This window comes from Mus caroli, unplaced genomic scaffold, assembly GCF_978045245.1.
Source record: "Mus caroli unplaced genomic scaffold, Mus_caroli_1 scaffold_3, whole genome shotgun sequence".
NCBI lineage: Eukaryota > Metazoa > Chordata > Mammalia > Rodentia > Muridae > Mus > Mus caroli.
The window spans coordinates 134161792-134188067 of record NW_028227258.1 but is presented as its reverse complement, the minus strand read 5'-3'; the positions used below and the strand labels follow the sequence as shown (position 1 = coordinate 134188067).

General features: G+C 43.7%; 1 protein-coding gene across 3 annotated transcripts in view; it reads left to right on the top strand.

Moving 5' to 3' along the window:
* Pld1 (phospholipase D1) overlaps nt 1-26276 on the top strand; it is a 191949-nt gene that overhangs the window by 80576 nt on the left and 85097 nt on the right. For all 3 annotated transcript variants that reach the window (XM_029475235.2, XM_029475236.2, XM_021157475.3), the window contains 6 exons: nt 9653-9843; nt 10675-10802; nt 13989-14134; nt 14577-14682; nt 16854-16919; nt 25463-25521. In XM_029475235.2, coding sequence (XP_029331095.1) covers nt 9684-9843; nt 10675-10802; nt 13989-14134; nt 14577-14682; nt 16854-16919; nt 25463-25521 — 665 coding nt within the window. In that variant the 5' untranslated portion in view covers nt 9653-9683. The remainder of the gene's footprint in view (nt 1-9652; nt 9844-10674; nt 10803-13988; nt 14135-14576; nt 14683-16853; nt 16920-25462; nt 25522-26276) is intronic.

The window sequence follows — 26276 nt, the reverse complement described above, 5'->3', positions numbered from 1 at the left end:
TATTTCTTCATGTCATCTCAATACTGGTGAATGCTATTTGTGTCTTGGGGTATGTATTTATTTTAAAACATTGGTGAGCTCAGTTTACCTTGTTGACATGTTCATATCACCTTGCTTAGTATACTTTTTACACAAGAATAAGTGGGTTTTTTCCCCCATAAATTCACGTGCAGTTACCAACCTTTTCTGGAAACACATGGTGTGAATCTTCGATTCTTAGCCATAACAAGTTGAGTATTTATTTATTGGGTCATCTGAGTGACAGTGACCACCATATGCTCATATGTTTGGATGCTTGGTTCCCAGGTGGTAGAACTGCTTGGGAAGGATTTGTGGGTGTGGCCTTGTTGGAGAATGTGTGTCACTGAGGGTGGGTTTCAATGTTTCCAAAGCCCAAGCCCAAGCCAGTTAGTTTTCTTGTGTTTGTGTCTCAGATTCACATGTCTTAGCCATGGCTTCAGGGTCATGCCGGCCTGCCTGCTGCCATGCTCCCACCAAGCTCCCCATCATGATAATCATGGACTCTCACCCTCTGGAAGCATGAGCCCCAAATGAAACACTTTCTTTTATGAATTGCCTTGGTCATGGTGTTATAGCAACTAAAAAGTACCTAAGACAATTTAGAGTTGAGAGGCCTGGTGTTCTAAAGCTTGAACGTAGTTTTTCTGTTGTCAATTGCTTTCACATGCACACACACACACACACACACACTTTGAATCATACTTTCTACATGTAACCCAGGTTGACCTCGAACTTTCCATGTAGTCCAGGGCGTCCCTGAGTCCCTGATCTTCCTGCCTCAGCCTCCTGAGTGCTAGGATTTTTGGAGTATGCCATTATATTTGGCTTTTCTTTGGGATTCCTGTGGTTGTAGTACAGAATGTGTCATCCACACAGAAAGTTAACTAAGAAGCTTTAAAATTAGGAAAGGCTGGTCATGCCTCTCCAAACACAGTGTTTACATGTATGCATTGTTGTTAGTGAGGGTAGGTGTAAATCTCCTTAAGGTGTTGCCTTAGAATTCTTATCCAAATTGCCCTGGTGTTTGTGCTCTGTGTGTGTGTGTCTTGTGGATGGGGCTGTCCAATGTGCTGTTTGTGGCCCCAACATTTAATGATGCTAAGACATACCTCTGTAAAGTTTTACACACACATCTGTGTCAAAGTATGAAACATAATTTTTCTTACAATATGACAGTGTGTGTGTGTGTGTGTGTGTGTGTGTGTGTGTGTGTGTAAGATAGAGGAAGAGAAAGAGAGAGAGAGAGAGAGAGAGAGAGAGAGAGTCAGAGTCTGACGGTGTTGCCCAGACTGACTTTGAACTCACAGTGATCCTCCTGCCTTAGCCTTCCTAGTACTTGGATCACAGGCTTGTACCACCATAGTTGGCAACTGTTTCAGTTTTCAGATAAGGAAGCTGAACACTAACTCTTTGCCCAGACTAGTCAAGGCACAAAGAAGAACCAATTAGGCAATTGATTCAGGTGGTGGTGACCTCAAGTGAGACACTTACCTTGTCTCTGCCCCCCAGTTTCCTTGTCTTGGAACAGAGTCAGGTGTACTGTCAGGGAAGACTGAGCTCGGGCCTGCAGAGTGCTGGGACCCTGCTAGCGGCAGCACCAGCCAGATGCAAAGTCTCCTCTTCCTATCACTGTCATAAGGTAGTCATTCTCTGGAATTGAGAACTAGGGACTGCAGAGAGTCTGTGTGGGTCATAAGGGCTTCTGTGTGGGTCAGGTTGGTTCAGTGGGAAACCATTGGGCAAGGACATTCTGGTTCTCCCCTGGCATAGCTGGCATATACCTTCTGCCTGAGGGGAGGTTGCACAGTGGGTTTTATGGGAACTCCAGAGCAGCCAAAACAAAAGGAAAAGAGACAAGAGACAAGAAGAGTAAACAAGACTCCATGCTTCCCAGGTAGTCATTCTCTGGAATTGAGAACTAGGGACTGCAGAGAGTCTGTGTAGGTCAGCAGAACTCTTGTGTTGAGTATTTGGAGACAGTACGGAAGCCCAACCTCCATCAACGGGGCAGCTAAAGATACCTGAGAACTTATAACAACGTAAGGCCAACTACCAGGGTCTGTATGAACAGATGTTCGGAAGGCAAACAGGACATCAGAGGCCACTCATGCACAAGTGTGAAGCTCTGGTGTATTGCTGAGGCTCCCGTCCGTCCTTCCACTTTTGACTGACATTGAAAGTATAAAGAATGTGTTTGATGCGTGTTGCTCACATCTCCGTGGTTGGCACAGAATAGGACCTCAGTGAATGTAGATATCATTTTCCCATGACAATTGGACGTACCTCTGGAAGCAAAGAACTGAGACATACTAGAAGTTTCTAGTTCCTACAAGGAGGGAAATACTGAGCCAAGAGTGCCCCAGATGAAATGCACAGGGAAGCTCTTGCCAGGCAAGATGGGTGGTCAGAAGACCACCCAGGGAGGTCCACGAATTTAGGGAAATTTGGGGATGAATCAAGAAGCATCGTTTTTTCCTGCCTTTAGGGTTCGATGGTATGTGTGGGAACTGATTGCTGCTTTTGTGTCGTAAAGCTGCCCTGGTTGCTTGGGGTCAGTGTTGACAATGGTTGTCAGGGATCATTAGCATTAGTATGTAAATGAGATACAGTACTATTTGATATTTGCTAATGGGAAATTAACCAAGGAACTGGAGAGATGGCTCATTGGGTAAGAGCACTGGCTGCTCTTCAAGAGGGATCAATTTCAATTCCCAGCCCCCACACGGTGGTTCACAACCGTCTGTAACTCCAGGCACAAGGGCTCTGATAGTCCTTTCTGGCCTCTCTGGTCACTGTGTACTTACAATCCACAGACATACATTCAGGCAAACACTGACACATGAAATAAAAATTAAAACCGCAAAGGAAAGAAAATAGAAAATGAACCACCTAAGGAAAACATTTGATTGGGGCTTGTGTACAGTTCAGAGGTTTAGTCCATTATCATCCAAGTGGGAAGTATGGTGGTGCACAGGCAGACATGTTGCTAGAGTAGTAGCTAAGAGTTCTATATCTGGTTCTATAGGCAGCAGGAAGAGAGAGTGTCACTGGGCCTGGCTTGATCATCTGAAACCTCAAAGCTGCTCCCCGGTGATATACTTCCCCCAATAAGGCCACACCTACTTCAATAAGGCCACACCCATTCCAACAAGGCCACACCTCCTAATAGTTCCACCCTGCTTAGCCCATACTACCTATGAGCCTATGCAGACCATTTCCATTCAAACCACCACACTGCCACTTACATTTAGGGTGGGTCTTCAGACTCCAGTTAATCCTATCAAGCAAGTGTCCAGAGGCTTGTCTCCCAGATAATTCTAGATCTTGTCAAGGGAACAAGTAAGAGCCACTGTTATGGAAAACACACAGGCAGTTCCATTTCAGGACCAAGGAAGAATTTAATGAGTAGTGAGGAGAGCCCGGGAGGATGATGGGTGGTGCCTTCCTGTATAATTCCATCGACAGTTGTGTTTTACAGTGGAAATCTAAGTGGTTTCTTTACCATTTGTGTGCTATCTTCCAAAAGTCAGAAGACTTGGCTAATAGATCCCATTCTCTGACTGGTCCAGCCAGAAGGACAGAAGCAAGATGGCCTGTTACTTTGAGAAACTAAGAGGTAGAAGGCAGGTCACATCCTAGCAAGGCAGCCTTGAAGACTTCCACTACTAAGCAAGCTTCCCTCTACAGATCTTTTCACTGAGCTAGAGGGTACACTGGCAACCAGCGTCACCTTTGCCTGTAGGTGCACCTCCCTGCGATGGCTTCCTCAGCTAAGGGTGGCAGTGCGGCTCACAGAGGTGACACTGACACTCTGGAGTTGACAATTGGCCACTCTCTGATAGCAAGGACAGAACCTTCATGGTCATCTCATCTTACCCTGTACTGCTGACATTTAATTCAATATTTAAAGTTTTTATTTTGTTATTTCCTGTTTGTGGGCATTTTGCCTGAATGTACGTATATGAACCATATGCTTGACATGCCTATGGAGGCCAGAAGAGGGTGGCTGATCCACTGGAACCGGAGTTATAGATGGTTGTGAGCTGCTAAGTGGGTACTGGGATTTGTTCCCAGGTTCTTCAAAAGAGCAACCACTGAGCCATCTCTCCAGGCTCTGACATTTAAATTTTTTGATGAAGAGACATAACAGGTTTCCCATTGATCTTTGTGGATGTGATATTTTTAAAAACCAAAGATCAAAGAAAACATTAAAAGCTTAAGAAAAAAACCCACCAAGTTTTAATTTCTCACAATATATAGTTTAGAAGGTAAAATATCCCAATACTTGAATTAAAGTCAGTTAAACTCAAAAAAATAGTTATTCAAGTCTTACAGCATTACCAGAGACTTAAGTCAGTTTCTATGCTTTAGGGAACATCAAGTCTATCCCATAATAGTAACTTCTGGGTTATCAGAGAGAGCTCTGGGATGAGGATGGTTCTGTCATCATGAATTATGGGAAGCCATTCATTAACGTTCGCTTCAATGGTTTGACTATAATTCACATACATAGTTATGACTTGGGTTTTTTTTTTTTTGGCTTTGAAATCTGTTATGGTTATTTCTCTTGCTAAGCACAAATATCACAAGGAAAACATGGCGACAGCATGATTACTTAGAAAGGAAGCAGAAATCACGATATAATTGTTTTCAAAGAATGCAGTGCTAGAGGTTTTGTTGTTGTTCCTTTTAAAATTATATTTGTATTAGTTTATTAACTTTTTATATGATGTGTTTGATATACTTCAGTCATATTATGAGGGTTTCTTGGTGGTCTTCCCTCTCCTACCTCTAGCCATGGATAGTTTACTTGCTGGTTGAACTTTGGAGTTAGAGTTTGACTTCCTCACTACGCGTTCATGGGACCTTCTGCAGGTGGCCTCTCTTTTCTAAGCTGGTATGGGTGCTCGTGGGACCCAGCTCCCAAGATAGTTATGGGATTGATACCTATGTACAATGCCTGACATGTAGCACATACTTAGCAGATGTTAACTAACACTAATGTTTACCTTAACATCAATGACTACAGCTGGCAGTATTACTGTTATTTTAGCTAGTATGTATTTATTATGTGAGAAGGAAAAAAAAATCCCTGTTCTTGTTCTCAATCCTGTTGAAAGATTAAAAGAAAATCCTATTCCTCTGCTTCCTTCACTGAATGATGAGAAAAAAAAAAAAAAAAGGAAAAGAACCCTGTTTACCTCCCGATAACAGAATCATAGCCTAGCTGCTCTCATCTGTTTGCTGGCATCATCTCTCTTCTTCTAGAGAGAGAGAGATAGAGATAGAGAGAGAGAGCGCGTGCCAGCCAGCCACAGTTTAGACTTATATAGAGATAAGATAATGAATTATGTATCTCAAATGTGAACACTGAAGGTCAGGCATGTTCCAGTGCTGGGTAACTCAGGCTGTAACCATGGCAGCTGCTCTCCTCCAAGATAAATTGCTTTAATTAAAACAACACATTGACTAATAAGTGAAAAATTGACAGCATAGGAATAAACATGAGCTCACTGTTTGGTTTTGAAAGCTAATAGCAATGGTAGAATTGTAGGGTAATTCATGACATAATATGAAGAACCCAATAAAGACAGTGATGCTCAAACCATGCCTTCGATTTCCTACGGTTGGTGGAAAAACCTTCATGATCTAATATGCAAATCGGTAGTCCCTTTAGGTCCCCTAAATTTCTTATTGTCTTATATTATGAATCAAGGAAGCTGTCCTGACATGTTTCCATTACTGTAGTGACTGAGGGTTCAGATGATCCTCAAGGTGTTGTATTTAAACTAGAGGACATGTCCTATTGTCAGAGCAGACAGCCTTCATAGAAAAGATTAAATATCCAGTCATTCAATCCATAAAATAAAACCAATGCTTGTGAACCTCAGTAACCAAGTTTGTAATACATTAGAACCAGTCACATCTGCTTTTAAAAGTCAGTCCTTCACAGAAGAGGTCATTCATTGGTTAGGAGCTTGTGGTGATTTGAATAAGAATGGCTTCCATAGGCTCAGAATGCTTAGTCATCAGGGAGCGGCACCACTACCTGAGGGACAGGGAGAGGTGGTCTTGGAGGAAGTGTGTCTCTGGAATTTGTTGAAAGAGCTTTCAAAAGCCCAAGCCAGATCCAGTGTCTCTCTTCTCCTGCTGCTTGTGGATCTGAGTGTAGAACTCTCAGCTACTTCTCCAGCACCATGTCTTCTTGCCTGCCTCCATGTTCCCTGCCATGATGACAATGAACTAAACCTCTGAGGCTGTAATGCCTTCTTTACAAGAGTTGCCATGGTCATGGCACCTCTTCACAGCAATAGAACACTGACCAAGACAGAGCATGTACAACTCTGGCATAAGACCTGAGTTCAGTGCCCAGCAGCCACATGGGTTACCTCACAATGGCTGGTATTCTAGCTCCAGGGGATTTGACGCTTTCTAGACTCTTTAAACACTCACATGCAATTAATTACTCACATATGGGCATACATACACATAAGTAACAAAAGATAAATCTTTAAAAAATATGTAAAAGGTGACCTTGACACAAGTTGTGTGACCTTGGACAAATACCTCAGTTTCGTAGCATAATCATACCTCTGAAGTAAATGACACATAAAATTAAAGAAAATCAACAAAATTACGCTAAAATTATGCTCACAATACAATAGATGCTTTATACTGAATAATCTTCTCTTCTTTGATTCTTGGTCTCTTTCCTTATTTTTCCTTCAGTTTCCATGTGTTAGCATGTTTCTTTTCTCTCAGCCAGAAAGGAGATATTTATTTTGGCTCAAGTCAATGCCTTTCTTCTACTTACCCCAACATCTAGATTAGTTTCTGTATGATAATTACATTAAAAAAATATTCTAGGACTTTGCCAAAAGAGAGAGGCTATGCTGAGAAAGTTAATTGTAAGTCCATTTGATCAATAAAAATCTCTAAAATATTTAAAAATTAACAAATAACACTATGATGTAATTTCCGACTTGGTTTTCCTTATCTCCTTTCCTCTTCTCATTACCTTTCCTTTTAAATAATGGGAAACTTGGCTCATGGTTAGCATCTAACAAGTGACTCTTTGTTGGATTAGGAGAAGAGGAAACAAATATTTTAGCTGTGGCCCAAAGGCAGCACCTCCCCAGTGAAAGCTGAACAAACATTCATTAGGTAAGGCAGGCTGAAAAGAGGTCCACCACCCACTCTCTTATTTAAATGCAAAATGACTTGGAGTAATTCCTGGAGACAGGAAGATGCTTAAATTAGTGAAATTATCTTGGAGGCTAACCAGCTTCATGGTATCTCTTATATAGAGTTAAGGTTTTATGGTTAAAGAACCTTGGGAATGAGATTTGTAGAGGAGGAAGCTACTGAAATGGCTTTGTCCTGTGGACACTGAATTGTAGGAAAATGTTATTTCCTGTTCATGCCTTTATAGTCAACCTTTACAAAGGCTCACCTCCGGGTACATTGGAATACTCCCACTTGCAAGGAAATTTGCATATCTCCAAAACTTAGAAAGATAATTTGGAAATGAGAGGGGGAGTGGGAGAGAGAGAATTAAAAGGAAGAGATACAGGTAACAAGAGCCCAGTAATTTGACAGTGATAAGGTGTAAAAACAGATTTAAATGTCCTTACAGTCAATGGAGAGAAAGAAAGCTGAGAGACAGGTTAGCCAGTTCACAGGGAACACTGATGTATAGTCATAGACACAGGGCAAGCCCGAACTTCCCTCCTCCACCCTGCTTCTGCATTTCTAAACAAGGTCTCCACCAGACACAGCAGTGTCTAGGTTTTGGAGACTTGTTATTACAAGAGCTGACTAAGTTGGCCCCTCATGGCTCACCCAGCCTCTCCACAGAACCTGTAGGAGAGAACCCAGCCAGGAATCTTCCTCTCACGGTATCCTTTTCTCAGAAAGTTCAAGCCCTTGGAGGAGCCTGGAATGAACGAGGGATTATGTGTAGCTGTTTCCCCAAGCCACACAGCAGGCGTTCTTTAACTTATCTCCACATTTTCTATGTGTATGTGCACATGAGTATGTTTGTGTGTATGTGCACATGTGTACGTGTGCAAGTGTCTATGTGTGCAGGTGTCTATGTGAGCACGGGTGCATTTGCCACTGGCACATGTGGAGGTCCGAGAATGGCTTCTGGGACTTGGTTCTCTCTTTCCATCATGGATCCAGAGGCTGAACTCAGCCTGCCAGGCTTCACAGTTTTAGCTATTGCTTCTCTCTTACACACAGTGAGTGCTAGTTAAAGGTTGGTGAGCTACAGTAGGAAATGGGCATGCACAGAAAAGTTAGCCATGTGAGACTCTCAGCTTAGGCCTGACTGGATCAGAGATGATTTCTGATTTGGGCAATACGGATTTTTCATCCAGCTCTAACGACAGTGCTCACTGCTTAACCCTCCATATTTTAAACGAAAACTAAAATCCATCTGAAGCCTTCTCCCTGAGCACTGATGTGCAATGACTCATGTTATTAGGTGTCAGGATGAAATAGAGCCAGCTTTCTTAAAAAGAGGGAGAGAAATGACAATCCTAACACCTCTGGTGTCCTTAGGATCAGGTATATGAATCTGTTTCCTTTCGAGACACATACTCCACCACTCAGGCAAGGTCATGGCCAAAGCCTCACATCTCTAAGTGGTCATGCACCTTGCCAGGGAATCAGCCCCAGACACTGTGTAGAAAGGTTGTGTCGCCCTAGACACTTTGTCCTTTTCGTTATTGCATTTGCACGCGGCACAGAGGCCTTCTGGCTGTCAGGGCTTGTCTTTGCAGCGTGGGTTCTAGGATCTAACTCAGGTTGTGAGGCAGGTGTCTCATCAAGCATAAGCAATGACGTTTAAGTCTATTTATTTGAATGTGGGAAATTCCCTTGATTTTCTTTAAGAAAGTGTTACTTACTTTTCATATATTATACTTTTATTGATTGATTGATTGATTGATTGCATTATTCTTTTCTTTCCTTTCTCTCACCCTCCGTTTTCTCTTTCCTTACTTCTTCCATTTTGCTTTCCCCCCCCTCTCTTTCTCTCTCTCTCTCTCGCTCTCGCTCTCGCTCTCTCTTTCTCTCTCCCTCTCTCGCTCTTTCTACTTTTCTTTCTTTCTGTTTTAGACAGGATTTTCCTAATGTAGTCTTGACTAGCCTGGAACTCACTATGTAGACTAGGCTGGCCTTGAACTCAAAGAGATGTGCCTGCCTCAGTCTCTAAGGAGCTGTGATGGGCTACCATGCCATGCCAGGGTATTTTGTATTCTGAATTTGAGCTTATTTATTAAACAAGGAAGGACATCTTCTCTGCTAAAGCATTCCCAGTCTCTCTAGTCTCTCCTCATTTAGTCATGTGCATAAAATACAATGAGAGAAATGCTGGCATGTTGTTCCGTGAAGTCTTGTATTATTTTATTCTCTACAGTGGTTTTGTTCCATGTCAGCCTACACGGGGGGAATTGTTTGGATGCAATGCAGGAAGATCAACAGGATGATTTTTTTGTCGTATCCACGCTTCACCTAGAGTTGCTTTGTTTGCTTGCATTTGTTTCATCTTCACCTGATTTCAAATCCTGAGCTGGGGATTTCCACATCTCAATGTATCTGAGTGACACCTTGTCTTCTTTCCCAGCCCCTCTCTTTTCACCCCGTCAGAAGTTAGCATGTCACTGAAAAGCAAGACCAGGGTGAACACGTCTACACTGCAGAAAATCGCCACAGATATGAGCAACCTCATAGAAAATCTCGACACCCGGGAGCTTCATTTTGAGGGAGAGGAGGTGGAATATGACACATCTCCAGGAGACCCCAAGGCTCAGGAAGGTAAGGACAGACCATGGAGAGGTCAAGACTTCCTCAGGGCTGGCTGGCAGAACACAGTGATAAATAATCAGAGAGCGACCTCCTTCCTTGGAGATTCAGTGTTTGCGAAGTGAAGGCTTCCCAAAACTTACTTAATTTATGATTTATTTTTGTTTTTATTGTTCTAATAGATCATGGCTCTGTCTCATTAAGAGAATGGCCACTCTGAGTAACGACCAGATCCCATGTCCCTCTGCAGCTCTGGGACATAGTTAGGCCATGTTCTCTGATAGCTTCAAGCCCCTAATTTATGGTTCTGCCCAGTACCTGGCTCCTCTATTTTCTTGTTGTGTAGGCTATCCCAGACTGAATCACAAGGTTTAAAACGTCCCCCAGTCCCTAGAAAGGATACAGACATCCTTTATTTTCCTCTGTCTGGGGGATTTCTCTGCATGCCCTTCTCTGGGCTTCCTGTCACCCCATCAGATGTCCCCCACTCTTCTTCCTTTATGGGAGACCTCTTGGTACAGTGCCTTTTCAGACTTTAAAAGGAAGCCTCTCTTCTCTCTTTAAGGCCCCATCGTGTTGTCTCTGACATAATTCAGTGTCCCTTAACACTGTCCTACCTCAAGGTTCAGTCATGGCTCCCTTGGTCCAGAGACCCTCTCTCCTAAGAAAGCTCATTCCTGGGGCTGAGCAGTTTTATGTCAACTCCTTTCCTAAAACAGTTATGTGAGTCTCCTGGGTGAAATCATCATCATCACTGGGCCCCATCAGCCCCATCTTAACAGCTATGACTCTACACGGTGCGATGCTGCTCCTCTCTCTCACTTTTGCCTTTGTCTTTTTCAGAGTGCATCCCATTCTCTTCTATTTACAACACTCAAGGATTTAAAGAGCCCAACATCCAGACCTACCTCTCTGGCTGTCCTGTAAAAGCACAAGTACTGGAAGTGGAGCGCTTCACATCGACCTCAAGGGTCAGGGCCATTTGGGTTCATTTTTGTTTCCATTTTTTTTCCACGAAGTGTCAACAAACCATGCTGACCTGCTGACCCCCTGACCCCCTGACCAGGCTCCGTTCTCTCAGCTGTGATGCTGTGGTTGGGCATTGGTTACCACTTCCAAGTTCTCTTCACACCTCAGGAATTTGCTTTCTTCTCACACACTCTATTCATCCCCGCCCCCACTCCCAGACCCGCCACTTGTGAGAACTGTGCCCCTTATTGCTGTGAGATGAGGTCTCCATAGCCAAGCCTGGCCTTCAGCTCTTGACCCTCCTTCCTCTGCCTCCCCAGGGTTGAGGAAATAGGTGTGAGCAGCTACGCTGCTGCGATGCTTCTTTAGTTTTATGTTGGACAGCATTCAAGGGCTGGTGAGGTGGTTCGGTAGGTGCTGCCAGGGCTGAGAACCTTAGTTTGATCTCTGAAGCCAGGTCTGGGGGATGGGGGGGAGAACTGACTCCTGACAACTTTCCTCTGAGCTCCACCTGAGTGCTGTGACACGTGCCCATAGACACACAGGCACAAAATAGGTCAATACATGGAAAGAAACACACAAGAAAGATCATTCGAGGCAATCTATTAATTTATAACTCTCCCGTAGCCCTTTCACTTGGGCTTTTGACTTGCATCTGTCTGTTAGGTCTCAAACCCAGGACAAATGGCTGAGGTGCCGATTTAACACATCAAGGTGGACCTGGCTGCCAGGGTCTCCCAGCATCCCTCAGTCCCTACCTGTTATAGGGTATGATTGGCATACTGCCCATCCCTCTCACCCCCATCCTAGCGTCTCCAGCCCAAGGCTCTGCTTCCTTTCTCTAGAGCCCTTCCCTATATAATCCAGCCATTTGGTTACCCTCCCCTTTACTCTCCTGGCTCTCCTGACCTCCTCTTCTCTTCACATGGCCCACATGAAGATCAGCTTCACTCTGTGCTCTCCCAGAGGCTCCTGCCTTTGACTCTGCTCTCCCCCATGTCTACAACAAGCCTTCCCTTCACCATACCAAGGAGTGGTCATGCCCTTCCTTTTTATTTCTTTTGCTTATTTGTTTTTCATTCCACATCCATTCTAACTGAAGGCCATGTATAAGTCAAGAGAAGCCATACTTTTCCTAAGGCATCTTCAGCAAGAAAATATGAATAGTACTTATCACTTAAAAGGAAACAAATGTCCCAACATTGTGATTTATAAGTACGTGCGATCTATATTCAGGTGCACTGCTGAGAGAAAATTCTGCTGGCAAATTTTATCTCTGATTTGTTCTTGAGACCCCACTCTCCAGCCCCCTGCAGCCTATCTTCAGTCCTCTGGGTGTTACCTTCAGTCCCTGAAGTTCCACCCCGGCCTCTGAGACTTCACCCTATCTGTTCTTTTTGAATAGTAAGAAAAAAAAAGAAAAGAAAAAAAGAGAAAAAAAGAATTAGCATAAACGATCTCTGCAGAGCGAAGCTGGTCCCCCAGAAACACATTGGATCAGAAAACAGCCTGGGTAGTTGTTTGCTTATTGCTGCTTGGATTTCATACAAGTCAGGTCTAGTAGTTGGAGAATGGTGACCTTTGTCCTTCAGGTTAAGAACTAGTCAGGACTGAGTAGGCTACCATTGGCCTCTGCCTCCACACACACCCAGAATCATAACCTTTGGTCACCCCCCCCCCGCCTCCCATCCCCCACCCCCAGTATCTTGGAGGCTGCCGGGCAGCTGTGGTTTCGATTTTGCTGTGCCTAGTTTACACAACCCTGGTGTCCACACTGGTGTCTGCCTGTCTGCCTGTGCTCCGGACTCTTTTCTTTCCATCCCCACCCTGTCTCTGTCTCCCCTGCCCTTCCCCTTTTCAGAGATGGTCTCATGTAGCCCCAGTTAGCCCTTACATTTTGGACATATTATTGCTATGTAGCTGAGGCTGACCTTGAACTCCACCTCAGGAGTGCTGAGATTATAAACCCATGTCTCCACATGGGGTTTATTCACTGCAGAGCTTTCGGTTGCTTGAGCTCAGCTGTAGGCTTTCCCTACAGTGTTAGGCTCACACTTCTGTGATGAGCCACGTCTCTAAGATGTCCCTTTGCCCCTTATTCTGCCTGGCATCTTTTAGAGGGCAAGGTATCCTACATAGGGCTTAAATGCACAGACTCTGGAGCTGAACTGCAGGGCTGAGTTTGTGTCCTTGCTTTGAAATCTTGAACAGGTAACTGAACCTCTTGGTTTCTGTACCCTCAAACACTGGGTCTAAGAGTGCTTTGCATTAGTACTGACAAGATCACGATCCTGTTATACACCCTATACTCAACCGGGCACTGGCAGGTGCCTCATGCAGGGGCTTGTGTAGACAAGGCTAGACCTTGGATTTTCTTTTCTTCCTTTTTTTTTTTTAAAGAAGGGATGATATCATGCTCTGTGCCATTTGTTTAGGTAAAAAGGGCTAAGAAGGTGGTCCCATAGGCCCTTGTTCCTGCCTCCTCTCCATCTGCAATGTAACTTTGCTGTCCATGTGTGACCAGGGCTCTCAGTGCTTGTCAGGGTCTTACTAACTGCTTCCTTCATTTCTAGTGTGCAACTGCGTGTGGGCATGTATATGCATAGAGAAAAAGGATTTACAGGAGTTTGTTTGTATGATACAAAGTTTATTCCATGTAATTTATTATGTGAACATTTAAGGCAATACCTCTATATTTGGTTGCTTTAAAAAAAAAAAGTGTTACCTACAATGGTTCACAAGTGCCAGCTCCCTAGCAGAGACGCTTCTTTCAGTGAATGGGTACTGGGATAGAGAGAGCTAACGTCCTTTGAGTGGGTAGCCCCTGGTCTATCCACCATGCTCCTGTGGGTGCCCTGTCACTTGAGTATATGGGTAGCACAAATTGGACTGGGTAGGTTATTTTTAAAAATGAGTAAGGGAGAAGAGGGGAGGTGTGGGGTAGGAATTGGTTTTAAGAGGAATGAGGGGGAGGGGCAAGGATGAATCTGATCACAACACAGTGAAGTTCTAAGCAAATGAATAAAGATAGCGTATCTTTAAAATGCCATACACCAACACAAAATAAATAGACTGATAGTACTCGAATGTTACTTAGCAATTAATTAGCTGATGTTTGCTATGGGGAAATTTCAGAACTTCCCCCATCTGAGATAAAACCTTTTCTTTTTAAACATCTGTCACCGTAGGTGCCAAGTATCAACCTGTACACGATCGAGTTAACGCACGGGGAATTCACGTGGCAAGTTAAGAGGAAATTCAAGCACTTCCAAGAGTTTCACAGAGAGCTGCTCAAGTACAAAGCCTTCATCCGGATCCCCATCCCCACCAAAAGGTGACACGGCAGAACTGACATAAACTTAACCTTGGTGACGTGGACGGACGACACGTTTTATTTGTTTCACAGGCTACCAATTCCATTTTTGGTAGCTATTTTCAATTGCATAGCTCTTTTCAAAGTAAGCCACCTCAGCTGCTGTGTACAGCAAACTGTGATTCCCCAGCGCTTGAGAGAAGGTGACAAGAGAATCAGGAGTTCAAGGCTAGTCTTGACTATATTGAGCTGGAGGCTAGCCTGGGCTACATGAGAATATTTTAAACATTGATAGGATATACTACTAATATCAATTATAATACTGAAATAATACTGAATAATGTAAAAATAAAATAATTAATACTAAAATATCAATACTAAGCCATGGCATGAAAGATAATACAAAATACTTTAAGAATAGTCTAATCACTTTTTGTATTGTGTGTGTGTGTGTGTATTTTAGACATACATTTAGAAGACAAAATGTCAAAGAAGAACCCCGAGAGATGCCCAGTCTGCCCCGTTCATCAGAAAACGCAATCCAGGAGGAGCAGTTCTTTGGCAGGAGGGTGAGTCTTTATTCTGCTGCTTTGTGAAAGTTTAACTGCACTTATTCCTCTGTGCGCGTGCGTGCGTGTGCGTGTGTGTGTGTGTGTGTGTGTGTGTGTGTGTGTGTGTGTGTGTATGTGTGTATGTGCACGCGTAGTGATCAGAAGACAACTTTGTGGAATCAGGTTTTTCCTTCCATATTTTTATAGCTTCCCAAGATCAAACCCAAGTTTTCAGGCTTGTGTGGGAAGCACTTTTACCTGCTGAGCCCTCTCTCTGGCTCTATTGTTTGCCTCTTCTTTCCTCCACTGATTGGTGGCTGCCCTGGTGGCTCTGCAGTTAGATATCTTCTGGGCTACAAAGCCAAGGAAGTGGCAGAGTGTTTGTTTGTGGCTACCTGCGGAGACAGCCATCTTCCCAAGTAGAACTTCCCTGGGCTTGAGGGGAAAGGAAGACTCTAACCTGAATATTCTGGGAGGTTCTGAGACTCTCTCTTGAAAAGCACACATCTCCACCTATTCGTTTTGATTTCTAATAGCTCATTTTAAATATATATAAAATCATATTCCTGCTTCTTAGAAGGCACAATTATGGTTTGAAATCAGTAAAATGAAGCACAAACACAGGAGACAGGTCAAGGGGCATTTCTGCCCACACTGCTTCAATGACTGCTGCTAATAATATTTATATTAGCATATTAGTGCTAGATTTATATTAGCTTATTAGTAATTTTTTTCATTTTTTATCAGTTTTGTCTTAGAGTCTGAAATGTGCAGAGAATGTCTGACTTTTCATTTAGAATTGTCATCTTGTTTGAAATCTTTATAGAGTTGTGTACTAAATGCTTTTTGAGATGGGTTGGCATAAAATGATACTGTTCAGTTTGGTGTGACTGTATGCATGTATTTGAGTCTCGTGATTTAATGTAAGAGTGTGATTGACATGTGTTGATTGGCATGTGTTGCCTCATTACCCTAAGCCTGTAGCCCACATCTCATACACACATACACATCTTGACATGTTTGAACCAGACAGGATACATTTTACTAAGAAGTCTTTTTCATTTTCTTTTAACAAATCTTCCTTCCTTTTCTTGAAAAAAAATTTAAGTTGTAGTATATCTTTGAATTAATTAAATGCAAAATTAAAAACAAAATACAGGTTTGGGTTAAAAAGAAAAGATGTAAAGTAACCAATTCTGGAGTTGCTAAGGCTGTGTGTGGCTCAGTTGGTAGAGGGCTTGCCTAGAACACCCAAGTCCTGTGTTCAGTTCCGAGTCTCACATAAGCCAGGTTATTTGACATGCCTGTAATCCCAGCTCTGGAAGGTTAGAAGTATAAGACTATCCTTGGCTACATAACAAAGTTGAAGTCAGCCTTGTCTATATGGAACATTGTTTTAAACAAAGAAACAAAACTTACTTATTAGGAATAATCGTGTTCTGATAAGTATGGAGGATTAAAAACTCAGCTCTGGCCGGGCGTGGTGGCGCACGCCTTTAATCCCAGCACTCGGGAGGCAGAGGCAGGCGGATTTCTGAGCTGGAGGCCAGCCTGGTCTACAAAGTGAGTTCCAGGACAGCCAGGGTTATACAGAGAAACCCTGTCTCGAAAAAACAAACAAACAAAAAAAAACCTCAGCTCTGGTCTTGTCAGCACTAAGATTAACCTGCCACCTTGGCCTAGGGAACAAGCCTAGGCCCATGCCTGAGAGGAGTTTGCTAGATTAGGTCCATTGAGGGGGGAAGAACCACCTTAACCATGGCCAGCCCCCATTTGTAGGCTAGGGTTCTGGACTGAATAAAATGAGTGAGCTGAATGCCAGCATCCACCATGCTGCCTCTAGACTGTGAGTGCAGTGTGACCAGGCAGCTCCCATGCTTGCGCCACGGTGGACTGCGTCTCTTCAAACTAGAGGTCAGAATAGACTCGTTCTCATCAGGTATTGTGTCACAACAATGACAAAAACAACTACAAAGACCTAAGCATAGTGAAAGTTAAATATTAAGAGCAAGAAGACGTTTAGCTAGCACTCCAAGAGAACAGTGGGTAGTGTGCATACTACTTAACGATAGAGCATAATAAAACGACTAACATATGTTAAAGTGAGACCTGATGTCATCATTGTCACTGCTGATAATTTCTACAGACATGATTATGTTCAACCGTATCCAAACTATTTTTTATTGTAGAAGCAACTGGAAGATTACTTGACAAAAATACTAAAAATGCCCATGTACAGAAATTATCACGCCACGGTAAGTAGCCTTTGGTGGAGTGGTCTTGCCGGGACCTAGAAGACCCTAAAGGGTAGCTCACTTTTGGGTAATTCCATGATCATAAATGCTTTGAGTTCCTGAGTTACACTGAATTAATGAATACAAAATTGCTTTGAGAGTCTAGATCCAATTTATAATGATGACCTTGATATTTTTAAAATACTGAGTAGATCTTGATAATGTCTATAGTAACAGATTCAAATGAAGTTGAAATGCTACTGTGGGCTAGAAATCTAGCAATCAGCCCTTTTCTCTCTACAGGTTTTTAGAATGAAACCAAAAAGCATTTCCGTGCAGACTGTCAAGCAGAGTTGCGTACCCCAGATTAGACAGCGTAATTTGATTGCCACCCGATTGGCTCATGTATTCTTCTGACAGTGAGAATCGTGGGAAACCAGGGAGAGAAAGACCTCTTGCAGAAAGAACAGAGAGAAGGTTGGTAGGCTTTGGAGCCACAAAGACTGAGTCTGGGAGGGCTGCAGCCAGCCAGCAGGAGGAAGCAGGCTTTGCAGTGTCAGCAAACAGAGAGCTTTGCGTTTGAAGAGGCCCTTGAATGGGGAGTGGGGTGTTTTTCAAAGATTAGCTTTCAGTTCTGCTGAGGTCTGAACAACGGTGACTATCTGGATTTTAATATTTCTCTCTGGCAGCACAGACAGTTGCTGTGAGGTTGTCCACACCGAAGTGTTGCACGTAACATGTATGAAATTCACACAGGTGCTACTTGGCCTCCAGCTTAGAGAGTGGTGGACATGAACTGAGGAAGGGAGAGGAAGTGAGAGTGCCTGTCTCTGCTGTTTCCTGTGCGGGAGCTTCCCTACTGCTGTCTGCAGGTCTCCCTGCACACACACACACACACACACACACACACACACAGAGCGGTGGCCTGCAGTTCGTTGCCCATGGACTTGAGAAGCCTTTCAAGGCTTTGTAAGCCCGGAGACTAAGGAATCTTAGCCATTTGAGTCTCACCTGAGACTCTCAAGAGGAGGCTGATGAGAGGGGTCTTATCCCCTTGTGGTGGCAAAATCACGTAATGGCTAACCCCATGCTGATTTTAGGAGAAATGCAGCACTTAGCTGTGCTCTCTGAGCTCGGATATGTTTTCCTCTTGATGCAGAGTCTTGCAAAGTTGACCTAACTCCCATACGCAGCACCTTCTCTCCCTTGTTTTTCTGCCCATGGCTTGACCTACACCATTTCTCTGGACTTAAGAGCAGCACGTGTTGAGTTCAGTCTTCTCTCATTCTGGCTGCCTTATTACATTTTAGATTGTTGATATTGAACAAGGAATTGGGTATATTTATATTTAATTTCTTTTTCAGCCATAAAAATCTTAATTTGAAGCCACATTATGTTTATAAACCCCAGGGCACCTTATAAGCACTGCTTTGGGAGGAGAAAAACCATCTTACAACCTGATGAATGTTTCCTTCCTGCTTGTATCTGATGGTTGGCCAGATACGCCCTTCAAATTTGAATCTGCCATGATTCACTGATATTTTCCTTCATGGTAAATTTCACCCAGTCTCAAGACTAGATACATAGGCCATATGTCATTTTGAAAAATTAGGTTACTATCTATGTATTTCCTGTAATAACTGAGAAATATTAAGTAAGTCCCAACTACAAAGGGCATTTTCTATTTATTTATTTATTTTACAGATATAGCATGCTTATACTTTATAAAGCAAGCCTGTTTGAAGTTAACTCAAGTCTTTTTCTTTTTTGCATGGTATATGCATGTATTTGTAGGGGTCACATATGTACATGTATAGAAGCCAGGCGTTAACATCCTAGGGCTTCCTCCATCCATCTCTGCCTGAGCTTTTGAGACAATATCTCCCCCTAAACCCGCATATCATCCATTAGCAAGGCTGGGCATCCATTGAGCTCCCTTCTCCCAGGTCTGGGATCAAAGGCCTTGGCTGCCATAGCCAGCATTTTCTATAGATGCTGGGGCCAGGTTCTCCAGTTTACATGGTCAGTACTTTACCCACTGAGCCTTCTCCTCAGCCCTGAACCTCTTCTGGAGTCCCAAGAACTGCACAAACCAGCTACAGTGGTGTGTGCCTATAATCCCAGTACTCCAGAGATAGAAGGGAACAAGGAAATCATAAGCCAACTACATGGTTTGAGGTCAGCATGGGCTGACTTCACAAAGATGAGACTCCACGTCAAGAAACAAACAAAAAGCATACTGTCTCCAGAGCCTGTTTTTTTGTTTTTTGGGTTTTTTTTTTCCCAGAAGTTTGGATGATTCTCATCAGGAGGATTTGGCACGTAAATTACCATGCTATGGCACACTTTGGCACAGATAAAGGACTTGAAAGAACCAGGAAAGATGTGCTGTGATAGTATTGGTGAGAGAGGACTAAGCCAGAGGGAGCTAGGCAGGGCTTCAATGCACTGGGCTTTAGTTGGCTCAAAGGCTTTGGAAGCCAACCATGTCTGGTCTTTCCTCTTCCTTTTGAACGGCCCTTTGTTGACTTTTCATGTGCGGAGAACTATAGTTTCATCCAGGATCAGGAAGATTGCTTTGTATTTATTTCTTCCTTGCAGCTCTGACCGAGTAGCCTAGCATTTAAAGGGACTCCTAGGCTTCCCCAGGAGACTGCCTCCTTCAGTTCTCCTCAGAGGGAAGGAGAGGTTTATCAGATACATTGGTGGGGACGGCATGTAGGCTGGTGGCCACAAAGCAGAGACAAGTCTGATATAGGTTTAGGTAATGTTTGATGAGTTTCTTAACCTTTGGACCTGTGGGTTGCAAAGATTGCACATTAAAGTTTTGATAGTCACAAGGAAGTTAGGTCAGGCGCAGCGATGACAAAGGTACACTAAACTGTCCAAGAAAATTTGGTCCTGGTCTGCAATACTGTATCTCTCCATAATTAGTTACTCTACCTTGCAGAATCCTTAATGCAAGGGCAGCTTCCCCCTCTTTCCATCCTCCTTTTGAGAACTATCACAGTGGGTTTCATTTCCCTTGACATAATTTGGGCATTTTAGGTGCTGACTGGAAAATGTTTTTCTCCCAGGGAATTAGAGGAAGCCAGATAAGTAACAGTAAATGTGTTTTTTTCCCCTTAAGATTAAAATCTGGACATAGAACACAATGCCCAGTTTCTTTTTTTTTGGGGGTGGGGGTGGGGGGGAGTTGGAGACAGGGTTTCTCTGTGTAGCCCTGGCTGTCTTGGAACTCACTTTGTAGACCAGGCTGGCCTTGAACTCAGAAATCTGCCTGCCTCTGCCTCCCAAGTGCTGGGATTAAAGGCGTGCGCCACCACACCAAGCTTTTTTTTTTTTTTTTTTGAATACCCAGTTTCTAAGAAAAGGCCATGAAGTGATGGGAGCCCATGGCAGGTGGCCCTCAGTGTTGGTCATCCCCTCTCTACTGAGATGCCTTCTCTCCAGGGTGGAGATTAGCTGGAAATCTTAGATAAAACACCATAACTCCCTCCCCGCCCTGAGATCAATAATTCTGAGTTCACCTCTCCCTCCCATTGTAGGGCAAGTAAAATTAACTCAAGGAGGGGAATAGGTAAGGAATACAGAGGCACAGTTTCCATGGCAACAGAGAGAAGCTGGGCCAACTTGAAAGGCTGCATTTTCTAATGAAGTGGTGGGTGTGTGCTGTTTTTCATGATTGAACCTTAGATCCTGGAGGGACCATAAGCCATTGTCCAGCCTCTTTCTTCTCTGCATAGATTGGATGCCTTAGTCGCCTGTAGCTGTGTAGGCTGGTTTACACTTGGAATACCTGGGCCTGCCTCTCCCTGTCTCTACCTGCATGTCGTCCTGCAGGAAGCTCTGATCGTCCTTGTTGTGTCTTAGAGCTTCCTGGTTGGCCATTCTTTCAGTATTTCTACTTGAGGCATGAAAGGGAGCTCTCCTTTTTAACACCAGAATGGCCAAAAAAGACAATGTGCACTCGATGGACAAATAACCTCCACAGGGGTCAGGCTGTTACCCTGAGGGGTTGTTGCTTGCTGGTTGGCATGGAAACCTTGTAGTCTAGCTTTTTAAGTATCTGATATCTGGCATTTTGTGCCAGAGACCATTTTCTACCCAATGCCAAGAACATTTTTACTTGCATTGATTTGCAACTGCCTCTTCTAACAAGAAACCAAGGAAGTATTGATTGGTGCGTTAGGGAGTAAGATTGCCCTGGGGAATACTGTTCTGTTCGGATACATTGTTTTTAAGGCTTAGTTGTGAGAGGCACCTGTCTCAGTAGAGGGTCGAATTCTTAGCACTGAAGAAACAAACACTAAGAAGGTTGAACAAGGTAACCTATTAAAAATAGTTTATGCTTTGCTAATTAGTTTCGTCTCCCATTTAACCTTGCCACATGTGCTTTCAATATGATAAATCTATATTAGAATGCTTATGACAGGAGATATTCCTCTTCCTTCTCTTCCTTGCTGGCTCTTCCTTGAGATCTCTTTTCTCAAAACGCTTGAAAGCTATTAAGAACATTCTTATTTTTTCTTCTTGGTATGCAGCTTTTTATTTATTTAATTTTTAGGTGTGTATGTGTAAGTTTGGGCACATGTGTCCCACCACACATCCATGGAGGTCAGGTGTCTGTTCTTTCCTTCTGCTGTGGGTGGGGGCGTGGGGGTTAAACTCAGGACCAGTGCAGCAGGTACCTTCACCCATTGAGCCACCCTGCTAGCCCTTGAGTGGGCTTTTCAAAATAGGGTCTCACTGTGTAGCCTTGGCTCCTCTGGAGTTTACTGTATTAACCAAGTTGACCATAAACTTGTAGCAATCCTCTTACCTCAGTTTCCTGAAGAAAATTCTAAATTTTAAATTAACATGCAAATGCTCAGCGGGTCAAGAGTACTTGCTACCAAGCCTCAGCTTCAAGACTCATGCACAGTAGAAGGAAAAAGTTGAAATCTAGACAACACTTTAGGGACCATGGCAATCGAGGATAGACACACACACACACTCACACTCACACACACACACACACACACACACACACACACACACACATCTCTCAAATAAACAAAAGTAACTAGTAAAAAGAAAATATCCATGTATTGGTGGCCATGTGGTTCCCTTGATTTTCTGATTGTTTGTTTGAGACAGTATCTCATGTAGCCCAGGCTACCCCCATGCTTGTTATGAAATATTGGATGAATTTGGCTGAGATTAAAGTCTGGAACTGGAGGCATGCAGTACCACTCCTGCACACTGTTGTTTCTTTATTTTTGTTGTTTCTGGGCTTGGATAAGGGCTTGCTGTGAAGTCCAGACTGACCTGTAGCTTCCTGAATGTTGGGGTTACAGATGTGTGTACCCCATGCTGATCTTGCTTTCCTGGATCAGTGCTCCCACTTCTTTTTCTTCTGCCCCCTAGTGCTCTTACTAGCTGTGCCTTTGTAACTGTGTGTTCAGAGGCAAACCAGCATAGAGCGTATCTATCTGTCTGCTCCTTGGAGATAAACTGAGAAGCTGCGGTTTACGATTCCCTAGGTCTCACACTGATAATTTGTTATTTCTAAGTAACTACATTTTCCAGTTGAATTTTTTTTTCACAAATCAGATAGAAAAATGTGTAGAGCGGAGTCATCATGTTTTAAATGAGAAATGCAAGCCAGAGACCTGGACTCTTAGAACCTTTCTTTTTAAAAGTGCTGTGTGTAGATATAGTCAGTGGGGAAATTTTAAGTTGCTTAAATCCTTTTAAATTTGAAAAGTCTATTTTCTTCAAGGCACACAAGACTTGGACCTCAAAAGTCTGGACAGATTTGTTTTTCTTTCAAGACTTATATTAGATATTTTTAAAACCCATGTAAACATTTTAAGGAAAACTGCAGTTTCTCTTTGTTAATCCTCCTTAGAAGCCAGGTGCCTCTCCCTCTGAGATTTCTCTAGTTGTGTCTGGTTTTGTTATAAAGAAGCTCTGGCTCCTTTTGTGTTGGGGAAATCGTACTATCAAGTGGCATTTAAGATGATACCCGAGGAGCCACTTAATGATGTGTGAGCATGTAAAAAAAAAAAAAAAGCCTTAGTAAATGGTTTCCGTGAGAGTCGTCCTCCTCCTTCTTCGCAATTCATTGAAAGTGATTCTCCCAGTGAGGCTGGGCGCTCAGACCTGTGATCTCAGCTACTCCAGAAGCCGAGGAAGGGAAGGTGGAGGCCTGGGCTATAGAGTGACTCCAAGTCCAGCCTGGACAAGTATATGCTTCAGAGTTCTACCTCTCCTCTGGGGGTGTCTGGACAAAGTCCGGAGGAATGGGTGGGGTCTCTGATCTGCTTCTCCCTCCAGGCCTGGAGTCCAGATGGAATCGAGTGGGCAGAACCGTCTGTCCATGAATGATGGAATAGTGTCACAGCTCTTGGAAGAGGAGTCAAGAGGTTTAGGCTGCTGGCAGGGGCTCAGATGTTTCTGTCCTGGTCTCGAGCCATTTGCAGTAGAGGTGGCAATGTTGGGGCCCTGAGCTCTCATGTGAGCCTCTGTTGTAAGTCATGGGAGCCTTGCCAGGCAGGTGGGTCCAAAGATCCAATGATGGATGCTTTGGTGTGGAGAGCCTTCCCCTAAGTGTTACAAGTCAGTGAAAACAGCCCTTCATAAATAGCTTGAGTTCTTTACTCCATGTGGACAGGTACTATATGAACCTTTGGGAGTGGGATGGGATTTGGGGGATAAATGCATTCTATTGGCTGTGTGGTTAAGATGAGGGGGATGCTCTCTCTGTAGCTGTCCAGAGGCAAAGGATGAACTGGGTTACCAGAAAGGGCAGCTGGAAATGGAAAAGGATGGGTGTGAGAAAAGGATAAGCCAAGGCAAAGATTGTGATCATGGCTCAAAGTTTAACATTCAGCACTGTGTTTACATAGGGAGAGCCCACAGACCCATCCTTTGTTTCAGCTGGATAATGTTGCAAAGCAAGGTCAGCCTGCAGTCTACTCCTGTAGGAAACTGCAGGTGCAGCAAGGGGAAGACTCCACCTGGGTCATTAAGTTCCAACTGTGGCAAGCACTTAGGTCTATTTAGCCTACTCCAGGCTGGGGGAAGGGCACAATGCTCTAATTTGCATGGGGAAGAATTCCAGGTACTAGGCTCTGTTGGTGGTCACCAGGTTTTGTGCTGTGAGGCAGGCGCGGAAATGGGAAAGGAGTTAGTTCCACTCCTGCAGGTCCTGGGATGAGATTTAAATCTCAAATTTTGAGATTTCCAAGGTTTGAACATGCTGCACCTTGCCAGTTCCAGTCAGTTCCTCTGATAGTTATACATGCCCCATAGACAAGCAAGTGAAACCCTGTCTCAAAGGGAAGAGGCTTGAGGACACAGCGGTAGAGACCCTGCCTGGTGTGTGTGTGTGGAGATGTAGATTCAAGCTCTGGTGCCGGGGAAAATTCTGCTGCACCCGATCCTCCTGAGTCTCTGCAGTCTTGTAGGCCATGTGATTTTCATCCTCCCTTTTGTTGTGGAATAGTTGGTCACACTGTGAACCCCAAGATTGTGTTGTTTACTGGAATAACCTGTTAGTTGTGGTGTGGCTCAGCCCTTTAATTCAAGAACTTTCTTGATTATTTCAGGATTAGAAAAAGTCAACCATAGGTCAAGAGGCAGAGCAAGCAACCAGTTGACCGGAAGTGAACATAGTATTATTAAGAAAAAAACCTTAGAGAGTGAGAGAGAGTCTGGAGGACAGATAGAGACACACAGGAAGTAGAAGGGAGGGGCATTCAGTTTGAAGGAGGGTTTGGAGAAGGCATGAGAGAAGGGATTGCTTCTGGGACATCAGATGAGGAAGAAGGTCAGCTGGGTGCTTCCTCTGCCTCTCTGAGCTAGCAGGCTTTCACCCCAGCATCTGGGTCCCAAGTCGTCTTGGGAAAAAATGGTTGAGATTTTGTTGAAAAGCAACACCCCTTGCTCCTTCTCTCTGCAGCTATCTTTTCCACCCCCTTCACTTTTGCATAGCTCATCTTCTAGACGCCCCCCCACCCCATCCTCCTTGCAGGCTTTGTTTTGTATACATTGTGCCATGAAACCCTTTCCTCTAATAACAAATGAAAAGGGTTGTGAATAAAGTCCCCCTCCACAGCCTCCAGAATGTTCTCTCCATCCCAGGATACACAACACTTTCTCGATTGTGTTTTAATTATACACATCCTCCTCTTCTTCCTCCTCCTCCTCCTTTTTTTTTTTTTTTTTTTTAAATCAGAAACAAAGTCTCATGTAGCGCAGGCTGACCTTGAACTCAGGTCACTGTGTAATAAGCTCAACCTGATCATCCTCTGTCCATCTCCCAGGTGCTGTATGTCAGGTACACAGTACCAGGCTGGGCCCTATGCTTGTACTTAGCACTTCCTCTGTGCAATGCTACTGCTAAAGACCTACCTAGTCTGTGGAGGGAACAAACACATTTATGCCTGGTGGCATTTAATACATGGCTTTTGTAACCCATGAATGTCTTCTTTTTCTTCCCTCTGTGATCCCTTTCTTTCCTTCTGGTCTATTTTGTTTTTTAAAGTGTTTTTGTTCTTTTGTTTTGTTTTGTTTAGACAGAGTTCCTTGATGTAAGCCAGCTGTCTTTCATCCATGATCTGGGACCAAAGGGCCTGTAAGTTCCAGGACTGGGTTACAAGCAAGTGTAAAGGAGCTTGTGGGTTTGAATGCCTGATGCAGCAGCTGGTGACTCGAGTGGGAGCCAGGCCTTCCTGGGGTTCTCCCACCAGACTTCAAACAACTACAGTGAGGTGCTCGTGTGAAACAGAGCGCCCCCTGCAGGAAACAGTGGCTGCAGCTAGCCCTTTTTTCTGGTGTGCTGACCCATTGTAACCAACCAGGGGTAATGTTCAATATACACAGTCAGTATCCTCGCAGAAGTGAGGGGTCAAGTACACAAGACGCCTTCTCCCAATCACTTCTTCAATCTGTTTGCATTTCTTCTTGATAGTTACTTAAAAATAATACCTTGTGAAATGTATAAATAAATACACAGGAAATGTACTCAGTGGCTATTTTTCCTTCACAATAATAGGGCTTGCTCATATAAGGAGCTTGCCTTTTTAATGATTTTAAAAATTAATATTAACTATGTATATATGCATGTTTGTGCATGCATACCGTATGCATGCAGGTGCCTCTGCAGAGGTCAGAAGAGGGTGTCTGTCTGATCCCTGGAGTTGGACTCATAGATGCTGTGAGCTGACCAATGTGGCTTTTCTCCCAGTGCAAAAGTTTTCTTACCCTCTGAGCTGTTGCTCCAGCCCCAGAGCTTACTCACACTTTTAATTTTAGCTAAGAGTAATGCTAGTGGTTGTTTTAAAATTACTTTTCTTTTCTTAAATTATTGTTATTGTACATCTTTTGAAA